Source organism: Bos javanicus, chromosome 28 (assembly GCF_032452875.1).
Source record: "Bos javanicus breed banteng chromosome 28, ARS-OSU_banteng_1.0, whole genome shotgun sequence".
Lineage (NCBI taxonomy): Eukaryota > Metazoa > Chordata > Mammalia > Artiodactyla > Bovidae > Bos > Bos javanicus.
Genome location: NC_083895.1, coordinates 7,055,557 through 7,078,213, shown reverse-complemented (window position 1 = coordinate 7,078,213; position 22,657 = coordinate 7,055,557). Strand labels below are relative to the sequence as shown.

Sequence of the window (22,657 nt, the reverse complement as noted above, 5' to 3'; positions counted from 1 at the left end):
TATTGTTTTAGGTTAGAAATGAGAAGGATCCAGAAAGTCTTGGCTCACAAACTGTCATTCTGTACAAGGACCCAGATATTTTAAATCCAAATTAAAACATAAATAGCCCAAAGGACCACTGTATCTCTAGGTCCAAGGACAGTTTATGACTAGGCAAATATAAATATTATGTATCTAATAGACAGATATAAATATTATTTATCTTATAGATGTTGCTTTGTTATGAATTTTTTTGCCTTGCCAACAACACAATGTGATAATCAAAACCTTGTTGTTTTTTTTTAATTGATAGTCTTGACCTGTATATTTGTAACAAATAAAATTTGGTTCCTAAGTGTGATTGCATAATAAATGCACTGCTTGTACAGGCAGAAAAATTAATTTAATCAAGATGTGAACAGGTGGCTTTCAACAGAGCCACAAGTGCATAAGAGTTCAGTATCACTGTTCTTTGTATCTAGAAATGTCATGAATAGCATGCAGATGACTCCAGAAAAAAATCAAAAAATTGGACATATGCACCTGCACAGTCCTCTTTGAATCTGCTTTAGTAACAGTTCAAAGAACTTGTCATTGTTGACAGTTAATATCACAGAGAGGTAGCCCTAACACAGCAGTTTAGATACCTAAGCTGCTCAGAAAAGCTAGATTGCAGCAGCTCAGTTTTACAATTAAGTGACACTCTTCCCTATTTATACCCTGAAAGTTCAGGACTATCAGGTAAAGACTATCAATTAAAAAAAAAAAAAAGATTTTAATTATCACATTGTGTTGTTGGCAAGGCAAAGAAATTTCATAACAAAGCAACATCTAAGTAAGATAAATACTACTTACATCTATTAGATACATAATATTTATATTTGCCTAATCATAAACTGTCCTTGGACCGAGAGATATACCCATCCTTCAGGCTATTTATGTTTTAATTTGGATTAAAATATCTAGATCCTTGTACAGAATGACAGTTTGTGAGCCAAGACTTCCTGGATCCTTCTCTTTTCATTTTTAATCTAAAACAACTATTTCATGTTTCAATGATTTTAAGTAATTTAAGGAGATAATTAAGGCTTCAGGAGTAGTATCTATTATGACATTCTTAAAGTACTAAGTTTACAAATTTTAGAATTAAAACATGAAGTACAATTTGAATATAGGATTCAAACAGGAAGTACTAAATACATGAAACAGGTATTTCGTTAGAATTAAGCTAGAAAAACCACCACCTCCACAATTCTAGAAATAGGTGTTTATGGAATAACTCAAAGAGAAGCTTATTTAGCTGCTCAATTTTGTAATTTAAAGTTCTTTTGTCTTTGTTGTACCTTAAATATGCTGAATTCATCATTTCCCTTACCCATTCTCATCATACACAACAATTTACTCGCAAATAGTTTTTAAAGAATTATTTCTCTGATTATTCTAATATTGCTTATATTTTCTGTTTCCTCCATGATAATGAAAACTTGCTAACAATTTACAGGCCAAACTGATGTCATCTGAATAGTCAGCTACAGCATCTACCAGTAAATTAGCTTGATTTTGTGAAATGAAACACTATATGTTTTATATTTACCAAAAAAGTAAGATCATAGCCATTAAAAACATTTCATACTCCAAAATTTTCACTGGTATAATTTCTGGACCTCTAAAAATTTATTTCAATAATTTAAAATATTCAAAATGTCATGACTACTTACTGATATTCAACTTATACATTAAAATACTGTTTTTACTGCTTAGGACTATACGACTATGCTTGGCATTTGAAGCTCCTACAATCTGGGACTTTTTCTTACTCAACAAATTCTTCTTCTACCACTCTGTAGTGTGACACTACCATTTTAACCAAGATAACATAATGTCTTCTCAGTCCTATGTGTACATTGTAGCATTGTGTTCATTCCCATCATTATTCTTTATTCATATTGCTCCTCAAAATAGTCTCTTCATCTCACCATCTAACTAAATTCTATTGTTATGAACAGTCAAGATAATACCTACATAACTATTTAATTACTTAGGAAAATTAGGGCCTCACCTCATATATCCAAAAGTATTAGCTATATTAAAAATTAAGTGTAAAATTTAAATATAACACAGAAGAAAACACATGTAAATATCTGCACACAGAATAAGATCTAAATATAAAACCAATGGAAGAAGTTATAAAGAAATGATCACTAGATTTCATAGAAATAAACTATCATACATTAAAAATAACTTGAATAAGCTGAAATGACAATAAACTGAATTTCTATACAATAAACTGTATAGGAAGACTCCTTTTTCAGCTCCCTTCTCCAAATACTTCAGAGAACACCGAGAGGTGTTTCAGCAAAACAAAAGTACTATAGTTAAATAACCAGTATCCAAGTAGGATATTTTTTAGGTTTCTGCTCGTTTTACTGCTTAATTCCAATCCCTCTCATTAGGTATGTTAAGTGTACGGCCATCACTTATTTGTTCAACAAATGCTTTTATTGCACCCCAGCCATATGCCAGAGACTGTGCCAGACACTAAGACCATATTGCTGCTCAAAACAGACATGGTCCCTTCAATCACAGAACTTAAGTGTAGCATATGATAAACATTAATCAAGTAGCCACACAAACTGTGGTTTAAAAAAAAGCACACAGAGCACCATGACAGCATATAAAAAGGATTTCAACTATTAGAGATATGGAATGTGTATGGTTCCTGGAAGACTTCCCTAAAAAATTCATGTCTAAATAAAACGTTAACCCCTTATAACTGCAGTAGCTATACCCTAAATTCTTTTGTACCTTTCTGCTTCTCAACAGTAAGTCTTCTATATCCATTAAATGATTTATTTCCATTAAAATTTGAAGGTATCTTTGTTAACTAGCCTTCTGTTTTCAATGGTGTGAATGAAGTCAGCTTTAGGATACTTTAATGGGGCAGTTTAGGAAGATACTTTTATTTTTATAAGATTGAACAACTTAAATCTTACTTATAAGACCATCTCATGATCAATCTTGTCAGATTTAGTGGTAGAATCTTACTTAAACCCCAAAGGAATGACAAACACTTATATTCTGAAAAAGAATTATTCACATACATTTATGTACTAAAAATTATGTACGGCTATTAAAATTGTTTCACTAACAGTACACATAGATTATAAAACAAATTAAATGTTATTTAAAAGCACATATTTTTACACTGTATATCCTGGAAGTTTGTTTATTACTAATTCACAAATATCTTTGCATTGCTTGGAAATGTTTAGTGAACCAAGGTCATCACAGTCTTCTTCAAAGTGATCTAAAGTACTGCAATCCAGAACATTAAGTTCTAGTTCCGACAGATTAGAAGGCAGGTAAGAACTCACTTGAGATGTCCGAGGTGACTGGCTTTTTTCTGAGGACTTGCAACCTGTTCTTGTTTTAGGTTTAGCAGAGATGTCATGATCCTGCTTTATAACTTTAGAATTACGCATACTGTTTTGGTCTCTCTGGTTTTCTTTTTCCTCAGTCCAGTGTGATGAAGAGAAATCACTGGAAGATGCTTCCTCCAGACTTTTATCTTGAGTCTTTGAAACAGGAAATCTTTTATGTGAGAGTACTGGAGATCCAGCTGAAAAAGGTGGACTAAGAATAGAACTCTTTGCACTGCTGTTTTTCCTTATGGACAATCTTGTTTCACTGGATGTGCTTGTATGTTGACTGTTTTTTGGATTTTCTGTGCCTGGACTGCTATCACAAGCTCGTAAAATTCTGCTGGTGTCTTCAGAACTGCAAGGACTGGTGAAGTCATCTGAATACTTTAGTTCTGAGATGCTTTCAGAGCAACTACTTGTACTTGGATTCTTTTCATTGATATCAACAGTTAGAATGTCATCACCAATGATTTTGACCTGCTTGTCATCTATTTCTTTATCTACTACAGTTCTGTCAACTACTGCAACCTGCTGGAAAACACCTGGACTTTGGATACTTTTCCTTCCAAATACTTTTCCTTCCAAAGTATTTGTACAAATAAACCTTTCTGAGACAACAGAATTTGCAGGACTCAAAATTTCTCCCAAAAAACCATTATTGCTTCTATTTTCATCACAATCAACTGTCTTTTCAGTTGCACAGTTCAGTTTAGTTTCTGTGGTTGTGTTAGGGTCATCAACAACTACACTAATTTGCTTTGAGGTATTGCTATTTTCAGCGAAAGATGCATCTGATTTTAAACACTTATCTTTAGGCAGTTCATGTGGCTTCTGATACAGTTCAGCAAAACTTAGTATCTTAACTTTGGATGATGGAATTCTGAGTTTTGCACCTAACATTTGTGTTTGCATTTTTTTATACTGTTCTCTCTTTTCATATTCTACTAATATATCAGGATTTGTTTGTTTTAAACGTAGTTTAAGTGTGTTTGTTAAGCCATAAAGTAGTTTTCCCCTTGAAACTCTTTTTGGGGGGGCACCACCTTTCTTTTCAAAATATTTACCTTTCTTAAGGTTTTCAGTTTGGTTCTTTTTATACTGAAGACTCACTGACTTCTCATTTTCCCCCACAGAAAGCTTATCCTTTTTAGATTCAGATTTACAGGTGGATTTCACCGAAGATTCTGGTGACTTCTTATCCTCAGTTCTATATAACCAGGCTAAGTGAGGATGTATATGAGTAGGGTTTGCCATGGGTTGGTTGTATAACAAGGACAATTCAACCAACAAAGCATTTAACAAAGGCAGTTGCCTTATAGTATTAATTCTATTTTGTTCAGTTGGAGGATGGTCTGTAGTTTGATTACTTGCTCCTGTATCCTGAACGGATGCAGGATTTATAAGCACTGAACAACTCTCACCTGTTGCAGAATTTGTATGTTCTGGAGGATTAGTATGTGTTGGGGGATTTACGTTTTCTTTCAGAAAAGTACCATCATCCCATTCCTCAGGTGCATTAATTTGAGGCTCAATGGTAATTTTACCCTGTTTAGGGGGTGTCTTTTCTTGAGTCAAATGAGTGTAATACAGAGGAGGAGGGCAAATTATGTTAGTTTCAAGTTCCACCTCTGTGCCTTCTTGATTTGGGGGGCTAACACTCCTTTCACTGCTACCCTTTGAACACATATCGGAGTTGGTTTTGCCATTTTCCATAGAATCCGTGTAATCAGAGTCAGCCTTGCTATGGAAAGCTCTTCCCTTCAAATCCTTCCCTGCCCTTGAGATTTTTACATCCACCAGAGGCTTATCAGCATCTCCTGGGCTTGGCTCTGAGTCTGGCTGCTGCAGCTGCTGGTTTTCCTGCCAGGTTTGGGGGCTAACCTCCACTGACTTCTGCACCTCCATACCCTCCACTCCACCTCCTGGAGAAGCGACTGGCCGCTCCAGATGGCCCAACAAGCTGCTTCCCAGATCACTCAAGCGGTAGCCCAGAGCAATGTCCCCAATCCTCTCCCCGTCTTGGTTACACAGCGGGAAACTTCCCCGATGACTCTGGGAGCTGCCGGGGGCGGCGGACCCCAGGACTTTGCGGACCGCCGCGGCCAGAGAAATGCTGCAGGCCCCCAGGAGCTGCGGGGCAGGGGTCGGGTGTCCGGGGGGCAGCTGGAGCAGCAAGGTGTAAAGCGGGGTCCGAAGGAGCAGGCGGTGCAAGGTGGCGGGCTGCAGGCGGAAGAGACAGGACTTGCCGCGACGGAAGCTAACCAGGCCAGGCCGAGATTCCTGGGCGGGGGCGGCGGGGCCGGCGGGAGGGTAAATCAGCAGCGTGGGGAAGTCCAGCAGGCGGAAGGCCACCGCGGGGCACAGGCTGCGCGATGGCCGCGGCGGCGATGCTTCCTCTCCCTCCTCCTTTTGCTCCTCTTCCGCAACTACGGGTGGCTGCGGCAGCCCGGTTTCAAGGCATACCCACTCTACGAGTAGCTCCAGCGAGAAAAGCCGCTCAGACACCGCGGACGCCATTGCTGTTGCCCCGGAGACGCTGTGAGCTGAAAGCAGAAGTCCTTCGTTCTCGCGAGAAACAGGGAAAACCCGGCGCTTGTCTTGTTCTCTCGCGAGACTTGAGAGGGCGCCCTGATAGGTCCGAGATGCGGCTGCTCTGGGAATTTTGGCTTCTCACTATACCTCTTTGGTTTCCAGACTTGTATAAACACAATGCTTATGATAATACCGAAGCTATGAATGGGGCGGGGTGGGGAGAGCAGTAAAAGCATGTTTTTTTGTTGTTGTTGTTCGAGTCACGTTTTATCACTACAGGTCCCATGCAATTTTGGAGGCCTGTCAAATCTATCAGAGGAATATTAAAAGTAAATCAGGGCTTCCTTTCCAATCTCCAGGCTAAAGCAAGTCAGCTAATTGTCCACAACCGGCCTTCTGTGCTGCTGGTTACCCAAAAGATAAGGATATGGCGCTAAAGTGGCATGGAGGTCTCTGTCTTAGTGAGGAGTCCCTGAGACACATACAGTGAGTGTGGGCACATCGCCAATGAGACATCCAGGTATAGGAGAGTTATGTTAATGATTTCGGTACATCAAAACTAAGGCACAACTCGTTATTAGAGAAATTCAAATCCAAACCACAATGAGGTATCATCTCAAACTGGTCAGAAAGACCAGCATCAAAAAAATCTAGACAATAAATGCTGGAGTGTGGAGAAAAGGGAACCCTCTTACACTGTTGGTGGGAACGCAAAGTGATACAACCACTGTGGAGAACAGCATGGAGATTCCTTAAAAAAAAAAAACACTAGGACTAAAACTATTACTCACTTCAGGTCAGTTGTCTTTAACAGTTTGCGACCCCATGGACTGCAGCACGCCAGTCTCCCCTTTCCATCACCAACCCCTGGAGCTTACTCAAACTCATGTCCATCCAGTCATGATGGCATCCAACCATCTCATCCTCTGCCGGCCCCCCCTTCTACTCCTGCCTTCAGTCTTTCCCGGCATCACATCAGTCACCATCTACAGTGATTTTGGAGCCCCCCCCCACCCCCCAAATAAAGTCTGTCACTGTATCCATTGTTTTCCCATCTACTTGCCATGAAGTGATGGTACCAGATGCCATGATCTTAGTTTTTTGAATGTTGAGTTTTAAGCCAGGTATTTCACTCTGCTTTTTCACTTTCATCAAGAGGCTCTTTAGTTCTTCTTCACTTTCTGCCGTAAGGGTGGTGTCATCCGCATACCTGAGGTTATTGACATTTCTCCTGGCAATCTTGATTCCAGCTTGTGCTTCATCCAGCCTGTCATTTCGCATGACATACTCTGCATATAAGTTAAATAAGCAGGGTGTTAATATACAGCCTAAACATATTCCTTTCCTAATTAGGAACCACTCCATTGTCCCATGTCCGATTCTAGCTGTTGCTTCTTGACCTGCATACAGATTTCTCAGTAGGCAGATCAGGTGGTCTGGTATTTTCATCTCTTGAAGACTTTTCCACAGTTTGTTGTGATCCACACAGTCAAAGGCTTTGGTATAGTCAATAAAGAAGAAGTAGATGTTTTTCTGGAACTCTCTTGCTTTTTCAATGATCCAATGGATGTTGGCAATTTGATCTCTGGTTCCTCTGCATGTTTTAATCCAGCTTAAACATCTGGAAGTTCATGGTTCATGTACTGTTGAAGCCTGGCTTACAGAATTTTGAGGATTAATTTGCTAGTGTGTGAGATGGGTACAATTGTGTGGTAGTTTGAACATTATTTGGCATTGCCTTTCTTAGGGATTGGAATGAAAACTGACATTTTCCAGTCCTGTGGCCACTGCTGAGTTTTCCAAATTTTCTGGCATTTTGAGTACAGCACTTTCACAGCATCATCTTTTGGGATTTGAAATAGTTCAACTGGAATTCCACTAGCTTTGTTTGTCGTGATGCTTCCTAAGGCCCACTTGACTTCACATTCCAGGATGTCTGGCTCTAGGTGAGTGATCACACCATCATGGTTATCTATCTGGGTCATGAATATCTCTTTTGTATAGTTTTTCTGTATATTCTTTCCACCTCTTCTTAATATCTTCTGCTTCTGTTAGGTGCATACCATTTCTGTCCTTTATTGAGCCCATCTTTGCATGAAATGTTCTCTAATTTTTTTGAAGAGATCTCTAGTCTTTTCCATTCTATTGTTTTCCTCTATTTCTTTGTGTTGATAACTGAGGAAGGCTTTCTTATCTTTCCTTACTATTCTTTGGAACTCTGCACTCAGATGGGTGTATCTTTCCTTTTCTCCTTTGCCTTTAGCTTCTCTTCTTTTCTCAGCTATTTGTAAGGCCGCCTCAGACAACCATTTTGCATTTTTGCATATCTTTTTCTTGGGAATGGTCTTGATCACTGCCTCCTGTACAATGTCATGAACCTCCATCCATAGTTCTTTAGGCACTCTGTCTATCAGATCTAATCCCTTGAATCTATTTGTCGCCTCCACTGTATAATCATAAGGGCTTTGATTTAGATCATACCTGAATTCCCTAGCAGTTTTCCATACTTCAATTTAAATCTGAATTTGGCAATAAGCAGTTCATGATCTGAGCACAGTCAGCTCCCAGTCTTGTTTTTGGTGATTGTATAGAGCTTTTCCAATTTTGGCTGCAAAGAATATAATCAATCTGATTTCAGTGTTGACCATCTAGTGATGTCCACGTGTAGAGTGGTCTCTTGTGTTGTTGGAAGATAGTGTTTGCTAAGACCAGTGCATTCTCTTGGCAAAACTCTATTAGCCTTTGCCCTGCTCCATTCTGTACTCCAAGGCCAAATTTGTCTGTTTCTCCAGGTATCTCTTGACTTCCTACTTTTCCATTCCTGTCCCCTATGATGAGAAGGACATCTTTTTGGGATGTTCTAGAAGGTCTTGTAGGTCTTCATTGTGAAAGTGAAAGTGACGTTGGTCAGTCGTGTCTGACTCTTTGTGACCCCATGGATTGTAGCCTACCAGGCTCCTCTCTCCATAGAATTCTCCAGGTAGGTCTTCGTGCTGCTGCTGCTGCTAAGTCGCTTCTGTCATGCTACCCCATAGACAGCAGCCCACCAGGCTCCGCCATCCCTAGGATTCTCCAGGCAAGAACACTGGAGTGGGTTGCCATTTCCTTCTGCAATGCATGAAAGTGCAAAGTGAAAGTGAAGTCGCTCAGTCGTGTCCAACTCTTAGCGACCCTATGGACTGTAGCCCACCAGGCTCCTCCACCCATGGGATTTTCCAGGCAAGAGTACTGGAGTGGGGTGCCATTGCCTTCTCCAACGTCTTCATAGAACCATTGAAATTCAGCTTCTTCAGCATTAGTGGTTGGAACATAGACTTGGATTACTGTGATATTGAATGGTTTTTTTTTGGAAACGAACAGAGATCATTGTCATTTTTGAAATTGCATCCAAGTACTGCATTTTGGACTCTTTTGTTGACTATGATGGCTATTCCATTTTTTTAAAGGGATTCTTGCCCACAGGATTAGATATAATGGTCATCTGATTTAAATTCATCCATTCCAGTCTACTTTGGTTCACTGATTCCTAAAATGTCTATGTTTACTCTTGCCATCTCCTGTTTGACCATTTCCAATTCTAGTTTTGATAGTTCCAAAACTACCATATGGCCCAGCAATCCCGCTACTGGGCATATACTCTAAGGAAATGGACTTGAAGAAGACACATGTACCACAATGTCTCTTGCAATGCTACTTATAATGGGAAATGGAAGCAACCTAGATGTCCATTGGTAGATGAATGGATAAGGAAGTTGTGGTACATATACACAATGGAATATTACTCAGCTATAAAAAGGAACACCATTTGAGTCAGTTCTAATGAGGTGGATAAGCCTAAAGCCTATTATATAGACTGTCAGGAAGGAAGGACGACTATCATATATTAATGCAGGTATATGGAATCTAGAAAAGTGCTACTGATGATCCTACGTGCAAGGCGGCACAGGAGACACAGATATAAAGACAGACATTTGGACTCAGTGGGGGAAGGAAAAAGTAGGATAATTTGAAAGAAGAGCAATGAAACCTATACATTACCATATGTGAAATAGATAGCCAGTGCGAGTTTGATGTATGACCCAGGGAACCCACAGTAGGTGTTCTGTGACAACCTGGAAGGATGGCAGGGGGAGGGAGGTGGTGGAGGGTTCAGGAGGGAGGGGACATGTGTATGCCTATGGCCAACTCATGTTGATGAATTTATATCACAATATTGTAAAGTAATTATCCTCCAATTAAAATAAATAAAATTGAAAAACTAATGTATCTACATAAATGCTGGGGTGAGAGAGATTTATAGCTCTATCCTAGTTTCAAGGAGACATACTTATAACCTCAAAAAGCTAGCCAGCCAGGTTGAAACCAAGGTCCACAAGTAGCTTTGAATGCCATAGCAAGAAATTATTTGGTATACATTACTTTGAGTGAATTGTTACTGGGTAGGGGGAGGTCAAAGAAGACCCTCACCTCCATTCTTGGCTCTTCAGATTCTTCAGAAGAATCTGAGGCCTTACCTATGGCAAAAACAAGTTTATTAAGGGAAGAAGATACAGAGCACCTCAAGGGAGAGGTGAGCCAAGCCAACAGAGTCACTGGCACTGGAATGATGAGGTATGGCAATTTTTAAAACAGGGCTTTTACATATGCATTTAGGTGGGCATGGACTGACAGTTTGATTGACAGTTGTAAGTTACTTAACAGCAGGCTCTATTACTCATGTCTTTCCCATAATTCAGACCATTATAATCAGATGTATGTATGTATGTATAGAATATTTATAAGCCCTCCAACCAGTCCATCCTAAAGGAGATCAGTCCTGGGTGTTCATTGGAAGAACTGATGCTGAGGCTGAAACTCCAATACTTTGGCCACCTCATGCAAAGAGTTGACTCATTGGAAAAGATCCTGATGCTTGGAGGGATTGGGGGCAGGAGGAGAAGGGGACGACAGAGGATGAGATGGCTGGATGGCATCACCGACTAGATGGACATGAGTTTGAGTAGACTCCAGGGGTTGGTGATGGACAGGGAGGCCTGGTGTGCTGCGATTCATGGGGTCGCAAAGAGTCTGAACCGAATGAGTGACTGAACTGACTGACTGAATGGGCTCCTGGCTGCTTAAGGTCACTTGTGTTGAGGACACAGCTGTGTACCAAGGGCACATGTGCAAAGTTGGAGGTGCCCCTGTGGTTAGTTTGTATCCACTGTGTAGGTACAGAGCTTGTGCTGGAGTTGGAAAAGTGTGGTTATTTTTTAGCATATTTGTGAGCTATCTTGGGCCGGCACTGGGGCATGTCTGGGGTGGGATTTAGAGATCAGGTTTCTTCCTTTTCTGCTAGGCCACCCTTTGTTGCTCATGCCTAACTTTCTAACTAACATTAATGAATGTGATTATATTGATGTTTGGAAACCTACCAGTACAAATATCAATACAAAGGATGGATTCTACTAAGAAATTCAATTCAGTGCAATCGTTTGTGGAGGCTATTGCAGTGATCTAATGAAATAATTATGACCTGAATGTGGTTAGGGTTGGTGGAGTTTAAAAGGAAATGACAGATATGAGAAATTTGTGAGAGCAGAATGTTTTAGTAGAACTTGATTTGAGAGAACTTTGTATTTCCAAAGAATAGCTAGGAGAGATAAGAAAGCCTTCCTCAGTGATCAATGCAAAGAAATAGAGGAAAACAATAGAATGGGAAAGACTAGAGATCTCTTCAAGAACATTAGAAATACCAAGGGAATATTTCATGCAAAGATGGGCTCAATGAAAGACAGAAATGGTAGGGACCTAACAGAAGCAGAAGATATTAAGAAGATGTGGCAAGAATACATAGAACTGTACAAAAAAAGGTCTTCACGACCCAGATAATCATGATGGTGTGATCACTCAACTAGAGCCAGACATCTTGGAATGTAACGTCAAGTGGGCCTTAGGAAGCATCACTACGATCAGAGCTAGTGGGTGATGGAATTCCAGTGGAGCTATTTCAAATCTTAAAAGATGATGCTGTGAACGTTCTGCTGCACTTAATATTCCAACAAATTTGGAAAACTCAGCAGTGGCCACAGGACTGGAAAAGGTCGTTTTCATTCCAATCCCAAAGAAAGGCAATGCCAAAGAATGCTCAAACTACCCCACAATTGCACTCATCTCACACGATAGCAAAGCAATGCTCAAAATTCTCCAAGCCAGGCTTCAGCAATATGTGAACCGTGAACTTCCAGATGTTCAAGCTGGATTTAGAAAAGGCAGAGGAACCAGAGATCAAATTGTCAACATCCGCTGGATCATGGAAAAAGCAAGAGAGCTCCAGAAAAACATCTATTTCTTTATAGATTATTACATAGTCTATATCTTTATTGACTATGCCAAAGCCTTTGACTGTGTGGATCACGATAGACTGTGGAAAATTCTGAAAGAAATGGGAATACCAGACCACCTGACCTGTCTCTTGAGAAACCTGTATGCAGATCAGGAAGCCACAGTTAGAACTGGACATGGAACAACAGACTGATTCCAAGTCAGAAAAGGAGTATGCCAAGGCTGTATATAGTCCCCTGCTTATGTAACTTATATGCAGAGTACATCATAAGAAACGCTGGGCTGGAAGAAGCACAAGCTGGAATCAAATACCTGGATTCTCCCATGCTGGGAGAAATATCAATAACGTCATTTATGCAGATGACACCACCCTTATGGCAGAAAGTGAAGAAGAACTAAAGAGCCTCTTGATGAAAGTGAAAGAGGAGAGTGAAAAATTTGGCTTAAAGCTCAACATTCAGAAAACAAAGATAATGGTATCCTGTTCCATCACTTCATGGCAAATAGATGGGTAAACAGTGGAATCAGTGGCAGACTTTATTTTGGGGGGCTCCAAAATCACTGCAGATGGTGATGCAGCCATGGAATTAAAAGACACTTGCTCCTTGGAAGAAAAGTTCTGACCAACCTATCAACATATTAAAAAGCAGAGACATTACTTTGACAATAAAGGTCCATCTAGTCAAGGCTATGGTTTTTCCAGTGGTCATGTATGGATGTGAGAGTTGGACTATAAAGAAAGCTGAGTGCCAAAGAATTGATGCTTTTGGACTGTGGTGCTGGAGAAGACTCTTGAGAGTCCCTTGGACTGTAAGGAGATCCAACCAGTCCATCCTAAAGGAGATCAGTTCTGGGTGTTCATTGAAGGACTGATGTTGAAGCTGAAACTCCAATACTTTGCCCACCTGATGCGAAGCGCTGCTCATTGGAAAAGACCCTGATGCTAGGAAAGATTGAAGGCAAGAGGAGAAGGGAACGACAGAGGATGAGATGGTTGGAGGGCATCACCGACTCAATGGACATGAGTTTTGAGTAAACTCTGAGAGTTGGTGATGGACAGGGAGCCCTGGCATGCTGCAGTCCATGGGGTCACAAAGAGTCATACACAAGAACAACTAAAGTGAGTGAGTGAGAGAGAAGTTACAGGTGAAAAATTTCTGCTATTAAGAGAGAAAAAATTGAGGAGGTACAGAGTGGATTTTTTAAAAAATATTTATTTTTTGCTGAGAAGAGTCCCAGTTTCTGCATCAGGATCTTCCTTGCCTCATGCAAGGTCTTTCCATGTGGGCTTCACTCTAGCTGTAGTGCAGGCTCAGTCGTTGCTATCTGTGGGCTTAATTGTCTGTGAGATCTTGGTTCTCCAAGCAGGGATTGAACTCCCCACTCTTGTATTGGAAGCCTTTTTTAACCACTGGACCACTGGGTAAGTCACCCACATATTTGATTTTTAAAGGTTACTTTGGGTTTGTTGGCTAGAAAGAGTTTGAGATACCTGCCAGACGTTATGTGTTCAACTTGAGACAACTTTATAATTGATAGTTAAACTATATGACATTGAACACAAAAGAACCTTGTGAGACTCAAAAACAAGTTCAGAACTAAAGGGACTTGGTGCTTTAGTGTGAACTCATGAGGGAGATTTCATTGCAATACGTAAATAGAAGATACTGCTCTTGGCCTTCAGAATCTTACTGTCTACTTACAGAGGAAGCTTATCTAGTGACATGCTTAATAGATGGGTGACATAGAGCAATAAATCACAACATGTTCACAAGTGAAAAGCAATGAGGTATTGAGCTCATGTGTGCTAGACAAACAGTAGATAAAATTCCTCATTGAAGATACCTGTGGTATGTCTTTTGAGTAAGGTTAATAATGTGCAATATTAGCACTTAGTTTATGGACAAGGAAACCAGTGTTCCTCCTTCATAAGAACATTATTCCCATAATGTATGAAGTTTATACATGGATAATAAATTCTCTACTCAGACACTTCTACATCACTGACATTACAATATAGAGTAAGATTTTATCATTGTAAATAATGTTAACTGTTGCAAGTAAATTTTTTTTGTTGTTTGTCGCTGTTGTTTAGTCATTAAGTCATGTCTGCCTCTTATATATGGAATCGAAAAAGAATGATACAAATAATTTAGAAAACAGAAATAACAGCCATAGAAAACAAACTTACAGTTACCAAAAAGGAATGAAATGAGGATGATAAATTTGGAATTTGGATTAACAGATACAGATTGCTATATAAAATAGATAAACAACAGAGACTTACTATATAGCACAGAGAACTGTATTAAATACCTTATAATAACCCATAATGAAAAAGAATATGAAAATTATATATATATATATATGATATACATATATATATGTACACCTGAAACTAACAAATCATTATTAGTCTACTTTACTTAAATTTAAAAAGTGCCTGCTGTTTGGCAAATAATAAATAAAATAACATTTGTTTTAATAATAATTTACTAAGTGCCAGGCACTGTTCTAAGAATTTGGTGAATAAGAATTCACTTAATACTTACATTTATGAAGTTGACACTATAACTACCTGTTTTTTTGGATGAGGAAAATAATTCACATACTGTTAAGAAACTAGTGCATGATCACAGAGCCAGGATTTGAGCTGGGTAGTTCGCTATAGAATCCAGGCTCTAAGCTACTGCTCTGTGCTATTTTTCTGTTTAGCTCTATGAACGTAGAAAATTTTCAAATGTCATAGCTGAACCTTTACCTAGGGTTTTCCTGGTGGTTCAGCAGTTAAAAATCTACCTGCCAATGCAAGGAGCTGTGGGTTTGATCCTGGGTCAGGAAGATCCCCTGGAGTAGGAAATGGCAACCCACTCCAGTGTTCTTGCCTGGGAAATTCTATGGACAGGGGAGCCTAGAGGACTATAGTCCATGGGGTTGCAAAGAGTCAGACACGACTTGATAACTTTAATAACATTCTCCTTGACATATTCTACTATTTGTAAAGATGACATAACTTTTATGCTCAGAATGTGTGCAGTATTTGAACATGGGTTTCCTGTTCTTTGTTTCTTTTTGTTTTTTCATCCCTTTCTATCAGCATAGATACTTCTGGATGTGGGAGGGGGCACCATAGCTTTTCCATCTTATTGTCATTAAATCAGGGACAGAGTTATGATCAGAATCATGGTTACCACTTCCCATATCATACACATAGAAGAGCTGCTGTTAGTAAGCACAAATAATCTAAAAGAAATTCTATAAATCTTTTTTTCAGGTACCAAGGCTGTGCATTGCCTTTTCAGCTTGTATGTTAAACTTGCCAGAATTTGATATGGGAAATTCCTTCACTTAAGGAGGACAGGGACTTACTTCCCTGGGGGTCCAGGGATTAAGACTTTGCCTTCCAATGTAGAGGGTGTGGGATTGATCCCTGGCTGAGGAGCTAAGATCCACACACACTTTGGCCAAAAAGCCAAGACATAAAACAGAAGCAATATTTTAACAATTCAATAAAGACTTTGAAAATGGTCCACATCAAAAACATCTTAAAAAAAAAAAAAGGATAAAGAGGAAAACTGGCCAGTAGTGGGGAAGGGTTAAGGGGGTTGGATTATAAACAAAGGCATCACTAGTGATAAAGGGAATGAATGACTGAAACCCCACTCTTGAAAAATCTGTCTCTGGAAAGGAGTGGGCATTGGAAAGATGCAGCATCTTAAGGCATTCAAGATGGTTGTTATTGTTTAGTCACTAAGTTGTGTCTGACTCTTGAAATTCCATAGATTGTAGCCCACCAGGCTCCTCTGTCCATGGGTTTTCCTAGGCAAAAATACTAGAGTGGGTTACCATTTTCTTCTCCAGTGGGTCTTTCCAACCCAGGGATCGAACCCATGTCTCCTGCTTGCCAGGTGGATTCTTTACCACTATGAGCCACCTCAGAAGACCATTGAAGATGGACGGGTTCATTAATAAGCTAAATGGTACACATGGTTGATCGGAATGGTTTGGTGAGACTTACATGCCAGTCCTTGGCAATTAGAAATGTGGCAGAGGTCAGTGGGCATAGGCTTTAAGTCCAGTAGTCCTGGATTAAAATATCAGTTTCTCCATTTCATAACCATGTAACTCTGGCTCAAGTTCATCACCTCTGGGAGATTTCATTCCAGACTATCTCATACATTCTCAAGTTGTAGTGTGCGTGTTAACAGGCAAATTCTTGGGTTCTACTTCCAGAGATTTTGATTTACTAAGTCTGAAAATGGGCCCATAGATAACACATTTGTAACTAGTGTCCAGATGATTCTGAGAACCATCACCCTAATTTCTAGCACATTGAGGACAGACGGATTACTTTTTGTGATGTTTATAATTAGAAGAATGTTATCATCATCAAGCCAATAGAATAACAGAATGACTCATGCAATCAAAGCTCCCTCTCTCATGCTTTCCAACTGAAATGGAGAGAAAGAAATGGGTAGCCTTTAGGAATGAAGCATTGCTGTCAACATGCCCTAAGCCAAGAGAAGAAATACAGCAGCAACAACAGCCCAACTTACAGACTGTAAGAAACCCCCTCAATAGACTGAACCTTAGATTGAAGACTCCAAGGCCATTGTACTGACCCAGGGAAGACTGGCTATAGGTTCTTTAGCCTGGGTACCCTTTTGTCTTCAGCAATAGGGAAGGGTTAAAAGACATAATTTAATTCATGAATTATTTCTTTCACGTGCAGATCAACACTGTTGGGCCTTTTGACCTAGACCATTTTGTCAAGACTAATGTAAATAGCTACTCTTTTTAATGGAACTGGGTTTTAAGTTGGGTTTATTTTAAATGACTATCTGTATAATTTAGACTCCTCCAGGACAAAGGTGAATATAGTCAAAGCTATTGTTTTTCCAGTAGCCATGTACAGATATGAGAATTGGACCATAAAGAAAGGCTGAGTGCTGAAGAATTTATGCTTTTGAACTGTAGTGCTAAAGCAGAGTCTTGAGAGTTCCTTGGACTGTAAGGAGATCCAACCAGTCAATCCTACAGGAAATCAATCCTGAATATTCATTGGAAGGACTGACACTGAAACTGAAGCTCCAATACTTTGATCACATGATACAAAGAGCTGACTCATTGGAAAAGCCCCTGACGCTGGGAAGGGTTGAGGGCAGGAGGAGAAGGGGGCAACAGAAGATGAGATGGTTAGATGGCATCATCAACTCAATGGACATGAGTCTGAGCAAACTACTCTGGGAGACAGTGAAGGACAGGGAAGCCTGTCGTGCTACAGTCCATGGGATCACAAAACATTGGATATGACTGAGCAACTGAGCAACAACAAAAATGTAGCCAGCTGTTGTTTCCATAATTAGTAAGATACTTATCATTTGAAATCTGGGAATTAAACCAAGCCTTTATAACTTCATGAAGCAGCCCATCCTTCAGGAGATTCTGACCATAAATAAGCTAGTTGGATACTAAAATAACTATCTAGAAAGTCCCATTTCACAGTGTTGGGTAGAATAGGAAAAAGTAGTCCAAAATGGCGGTGGCTAAAAGACAAGGAAGGGAAAAGTCCGTGAAAATAGAACAAAGGAAGGTCCAAGGACCAGAGTGAGGACTCAGCACAAACAGCACTCCTGGCTAGCCCAATTTACATCAGGCAGGCCCAGGGGGAGGAAAAAACATATAAAAAGAAGAGCCAGAGGGCTGGGGCTCTCTCTTCTCTTTGCGTCTTTGGGTTGGCATTCCCTCATGCCCTGAGGATATATTTTCCTGCTATTTTCTAAATAAAACTGAGCTGTAACACGGAGCTGTAAAACTGATATAACAGCTATAGCACGGTCTGTCCAAGAGCTGTGATGCACCGAGGGTTTAATGTCCGTCACTTCAAATCTTTGTTGTGACGAGGCAGAACCTAGGAGATTACGCTCGCCTGACAACAGTGCCTCTTCTATGTGCTTGCCACTGGATTAAGTCCTGTACAGATTCTCTTTCAACCCTCACAGCAACTCCATGAAATTATTGATAATAAAACTAACTTGGATAAGTTAAAACATATACAACTATGAATTTATGCAACAATTAAGTGGAGAAGCTGGCATTAAAATTCAGTGCTGCTTCTCTGAGGGAGAAAATAAAAGCTTATCTTCATCCCAATAAACCCTTTCAGCTCATTCATCTCTGCTCAAAGAGGGTATTAATATAACAGAAAACGGACACTATCCAATTCAGAAATGCATTTTGATACACAGAAACAGTTAAATGATACCACATGGAAATGAAGAGGCAAATTCAGGATGTGGTACATTATATGAGAAAACTGACCTTGTATAAACAAGTCAAGGGCACAGAGAAAGGAGGAAGAGAAGGAGGCTGTTACACAACGTGGATGGACCTAGAGATTCCCATACTTAGTGAAATAAGTCAGACAGAGAAGGAGAAATATCTTATGACATCGCTTAAATGTGGAATCTAAGAAGACTTGATATAAATGAACTTATTTACAAAACAGATGCACAGACTTACAGAATGGACTTAATGGTTACAGGGGCTAGGGAGGGCAGATGGGAGGAGGGATAGTGAGGGAGTTTGGGATGGACATGTACGAACTACTATATTTATAATGGATAACCAACCTACTGCATTGCACAGGGACCTCTACTCAATGTTATGTGGCAGTCTGGGTGGGAGGGGAGTTTGGGGGGAGAATGAATACATGTGTATTTATGGTTGTGTCACTCTGCGGTGCACTTCAAACTATCACAACATTGCTAATTGGCTATACTCCAATATAGAATAAAAAGTCAAAAAAGAGAGAGAAAGAAGGTGGCTGCTCTAAATTAAGAGTTTAAGAAATGTAACCACCAATGTCAAGACTGGACCTTCTTTAGATTCTTATTTAGGCTATCTAAGAAATAGATATGATGGATAATATTCTTGAGGGTCCTTTGGACAGCAAGGAGATCCAACCAGTCCGTTCTAAAGGAGATCAGTCCTGGGTGTTCATTGGAAGGACTGATGCTAAAGCTGAAACTCCAATACTTTGGCCACCTCATGTGAAGAGTTGACTCATTGGAAAAGACTCTGATGCTGGGAAGGATTGGGGGCAGGAGGAGAAGGGGATGACAGAGGATGAGATAGCTGGATGGCATCACCGACTCGATGGACATGAGTTTGGGTGAACTCTGGGAGTTGTTGACGGACAGGGACGCCTGCCGTGCTGCGATTCATGGGGTCTCAAAGAGTCGGACACAACTGAGTGACTGAACTGAACTGAAGAAACAGCATGTTTAACACAATAGGGGCAATTTGAATATAAATGTCTATCATTTAGATGAAACAAAAGAATGATTGTTGACATAGTGTGAATCTCATTAAGATTATTTAAGAAAATATTCCTGTGCATGAGAGATGCCAACTGAATTGTAGGAATGAAAGAATGATGCCTGGAACACTTTACAATGCTGCAGGATTTTTTCTAAAAAATGGAATAGGCAAAGCAAATGTGCCAGTCTTGATCATTAGTGAATCTATGTGAGAAATGTATGCAGGATTATTATTTTTGATACTTTTGTGTATGTTTTGAATCTTTTGCAATTAAAAATATTAGTGAGTTTTGTTTCCCATGTTTCTTATCAGATCAGCCCTGTGATCTATGAACCTCTGGCAGTGTAGTGGTGAGTCTTCAGGACTGTAGGAATTAACCACGATGTATAATAATGTTTCTGGGGGAAATTTCTCTGCGTTGCTGCAGTTGTGAGCTTCTGGACAGCTCAGAATTAAGTTGTGATGGCTGTCCCAAGTAGCACTTAAACTAAGGAGTATTTGTAAGTAGGTTATGTATAAATAGCAGGCTTCCTATTTATAGATCTTAAAGGCCAAACGTGTTTGCAATTCCTCCTGACCTTGCCTTATTTCTCAATGCCAGCTGCATAACTACAACAAGAAATGCCCTCCCCACCTTTCCTGTGTATGTATATATTATATCTTAATTTACTGCTGTAACTTTCCACCAGCTATCAATATTTTAAGGTAACAAGCACAATTTACATTTAAAAGTTTATTTTTCCTTAAAATATGGATGTGTTTATCATGTCTTGAGCTGGAACTTCAAAAGGGAAATTTCACTCTGTAAGTAGGTGTATATGTATCAATCACAAAATGCTGAGTGCACGGTGACATTTCCAAATTTTAGATAAAAACATGGGAACCTCTAAGACCAGATCCCAACCAACTTCTCACCTTTATTTCTGCCATCCAAATTGAGCCATTTATAGTTACTCTTTTATACACAAAGTTTCCTATTCTCAATGCTGGATTTATGGTCTGCTTTCCTTCTGCCTGGAATATTCTCTCTCCTTCTCCACAAGCCTCAAACTTGAGCTCTCTTTAAGTCTAACTCAAATACCATGTCCTTTTTGAAATTCTTTTCTGGTGGTGCTGGCTGGATGTGATCTTTCTTATCCCAAAGGCTGGATTTCTTTTGCCAACTCTTTCTGTCTTGGAGTGATCGTCTGACCCACATGAGTTGCTGACCCTCATTCCCCACATGCTGCTTCATAATGGTCTTTCTTTCAGTGAGCATAGAGCTTGTTTCTGTACATTGGACCTGGATATATTTGACATATGTCTAAATGGAGAATATAATTTTTTAAGGTTTTTAAAATAACTTTTATTTCTTAAAAGTTAACATGTCAATAGGAAACCAAAAAACACAAGAAGCAAAAAACAAAGTCATTCATACTCACAAGCAGTTGATGGTTTGATGTGTCCTTCTAGATCTCATCTGTGTATTTTCACAACCAAGCTTCTATTTTTATGTAATTAAATCATACAGTTATGTATCATGGTCTTTCACACATCACGAATATTTACCATTCCAAAGTCCCAAAGATATGAGAATTTTTATAAACAAGTATATACTATATTTATATGACTTACTTGTGCAGAGGACAAAGTCTGGAAAATATCCTGAGCTAAAAACTTAAAAAGCAAATATTTAAAAGAAAGCTCCAATTCCTCTCAATTTGCAGTGTTCTTTTGTATGGAATAGTGTTTTCTAGACACCAAGGACAACCTCACAGAATGTGCGGACCTTTTCAAAGAGACCCTACTGCGTTCAATTTGCCTTAGATTTTGAAGTCATGGTTGACTGAATCCAAGGCCCTAGGTTTTAAATGAAAGTAAACAGGATTAAGCACTCTTCTCTCCATGCCAGTTTTATGATACCCAGGCTTCTCTGCAGGTTTCCTTTCTGTCGAGGCACCGGGTGTGAACCTTCTCTGAAGACTGCTCAGTGCCCGCCTGACAGCAGGAGGGCCAGGACTCCTGCTACAGCTGCTGCTGAGGCTGTAAATGATACCAAGCACGGGTGAGCTCTGCCTTCTTTGAAAGGACTACTCTTGATGTATGCAACGACCTAAGGAAACTGTAATCCAGCTCAGTTAGAAACAGGCTCCGTGTTCAGTTAGCTCAGATTTTCTTAAATTACTCCTCCCTTTCATGGAAATGTCAGTTTTCTCCTTTGTTTCTCAACTCCCCACCTTCAAAGCCTGGCATATCAGGGAAATACTACCTGCCATAAATACAAAGAATTCAATATATAAGTGTGGCTACTCAGCTTATCTTCCCCAGGCCCCACATAAAGGGGCATGGTCACACGTCACACCCATGGCTACAGTAAAAAAAAAAAAAAAAAAAAAAGGAAGGAAAAGAACAAATGTCTGCCAGGGCATGTAGAAATTAGAACCCTGTGCACTGTGGGTGGGATTGTAAAATGGTGCAACCATTATGGAAAAGGGTACGGCAGTATTATATGGACTGAATTGTGTCCTCCCAAAATTCATGTGTGGTGGACATAACCCCCAAAGTCACTGCTTAAGACAGGACCTTTAAGGGGTAATTAATGTTAAATGATGTCATTAAGGAAGAGCCAAAATCCAATAGGATTGTTGTCTTTTTAAGGAAAAGAAGAGACACCAGAAGTGTGTACACACAGACAAAAACCCCCAAGAAGACACTGTGAGAAGATGGCCATTTGCAAGCCAAGGAGATAGGCCTCACTGTTACTGAGTTCAAGCTTGCTCTGGTCGCTGCATGATAGGCCAATAAATCCAAGAGATGAGGTGTTGAGGCAAGGAATATGATTTTACATGAAGAGCCATCTGACTGAGAAGATGGCAGACTAACGTCTTAAAATAACCATCTTGTCGGGGCCTGGATGCCAGGTTATTTTATGGATCAGAGATGGAGGGGAGTGAGGAAACAAAGGAAAAAGCCCATTTAATATTTTGCAAATATCTCCTAGAATGGCAAGCCTCAGGCAGGGGGATGTGCTAGTAACTCAAGAATGTGACAGTCATTCACAGGTGGGCAGGGTCAGGGTATCTCCCTGCAAGCTAAAC

The 22,657-nt window shown here is 39.8% G+C and overlaps 1 protein-coding gene across 1 annotated transcript; it reads right to left on the bottom strand.

Moving 5' to 3' along the window:
* Window positions 1-2,923: 2,923 nt before the first annotated feature.
* On the bottom strand, window positions 2,924-6,061 carry LOC133240306 (microtubule-associated protein 10). Its single transcript, XM_061404838.1, has one exon. It carries the CDS (start codon window positions 5,916-5,918, stop codon window positions 3,180-3,182), a length of 2,739 nt encoding a protein of 912 aa, XP_061260822.1. The 5' UTR covers window positions 5,919-6,061; the 3' UTR covers window positions 2,924-3,179.
* Between the last annotated feature and the right edge of the window lie 16,596 nt (window positions 6,062-22,657).

What these genes read in the sequence shown, in the direction of transcription:
- LOC133240306 (XM_061404838.1), bottom strand. Translation starts at nt 5,918, where the DNA reads ATGGCGTCCGCGGTGTCTGAGCGGCTTTTCTCGCTGGAGCTACTCGTA.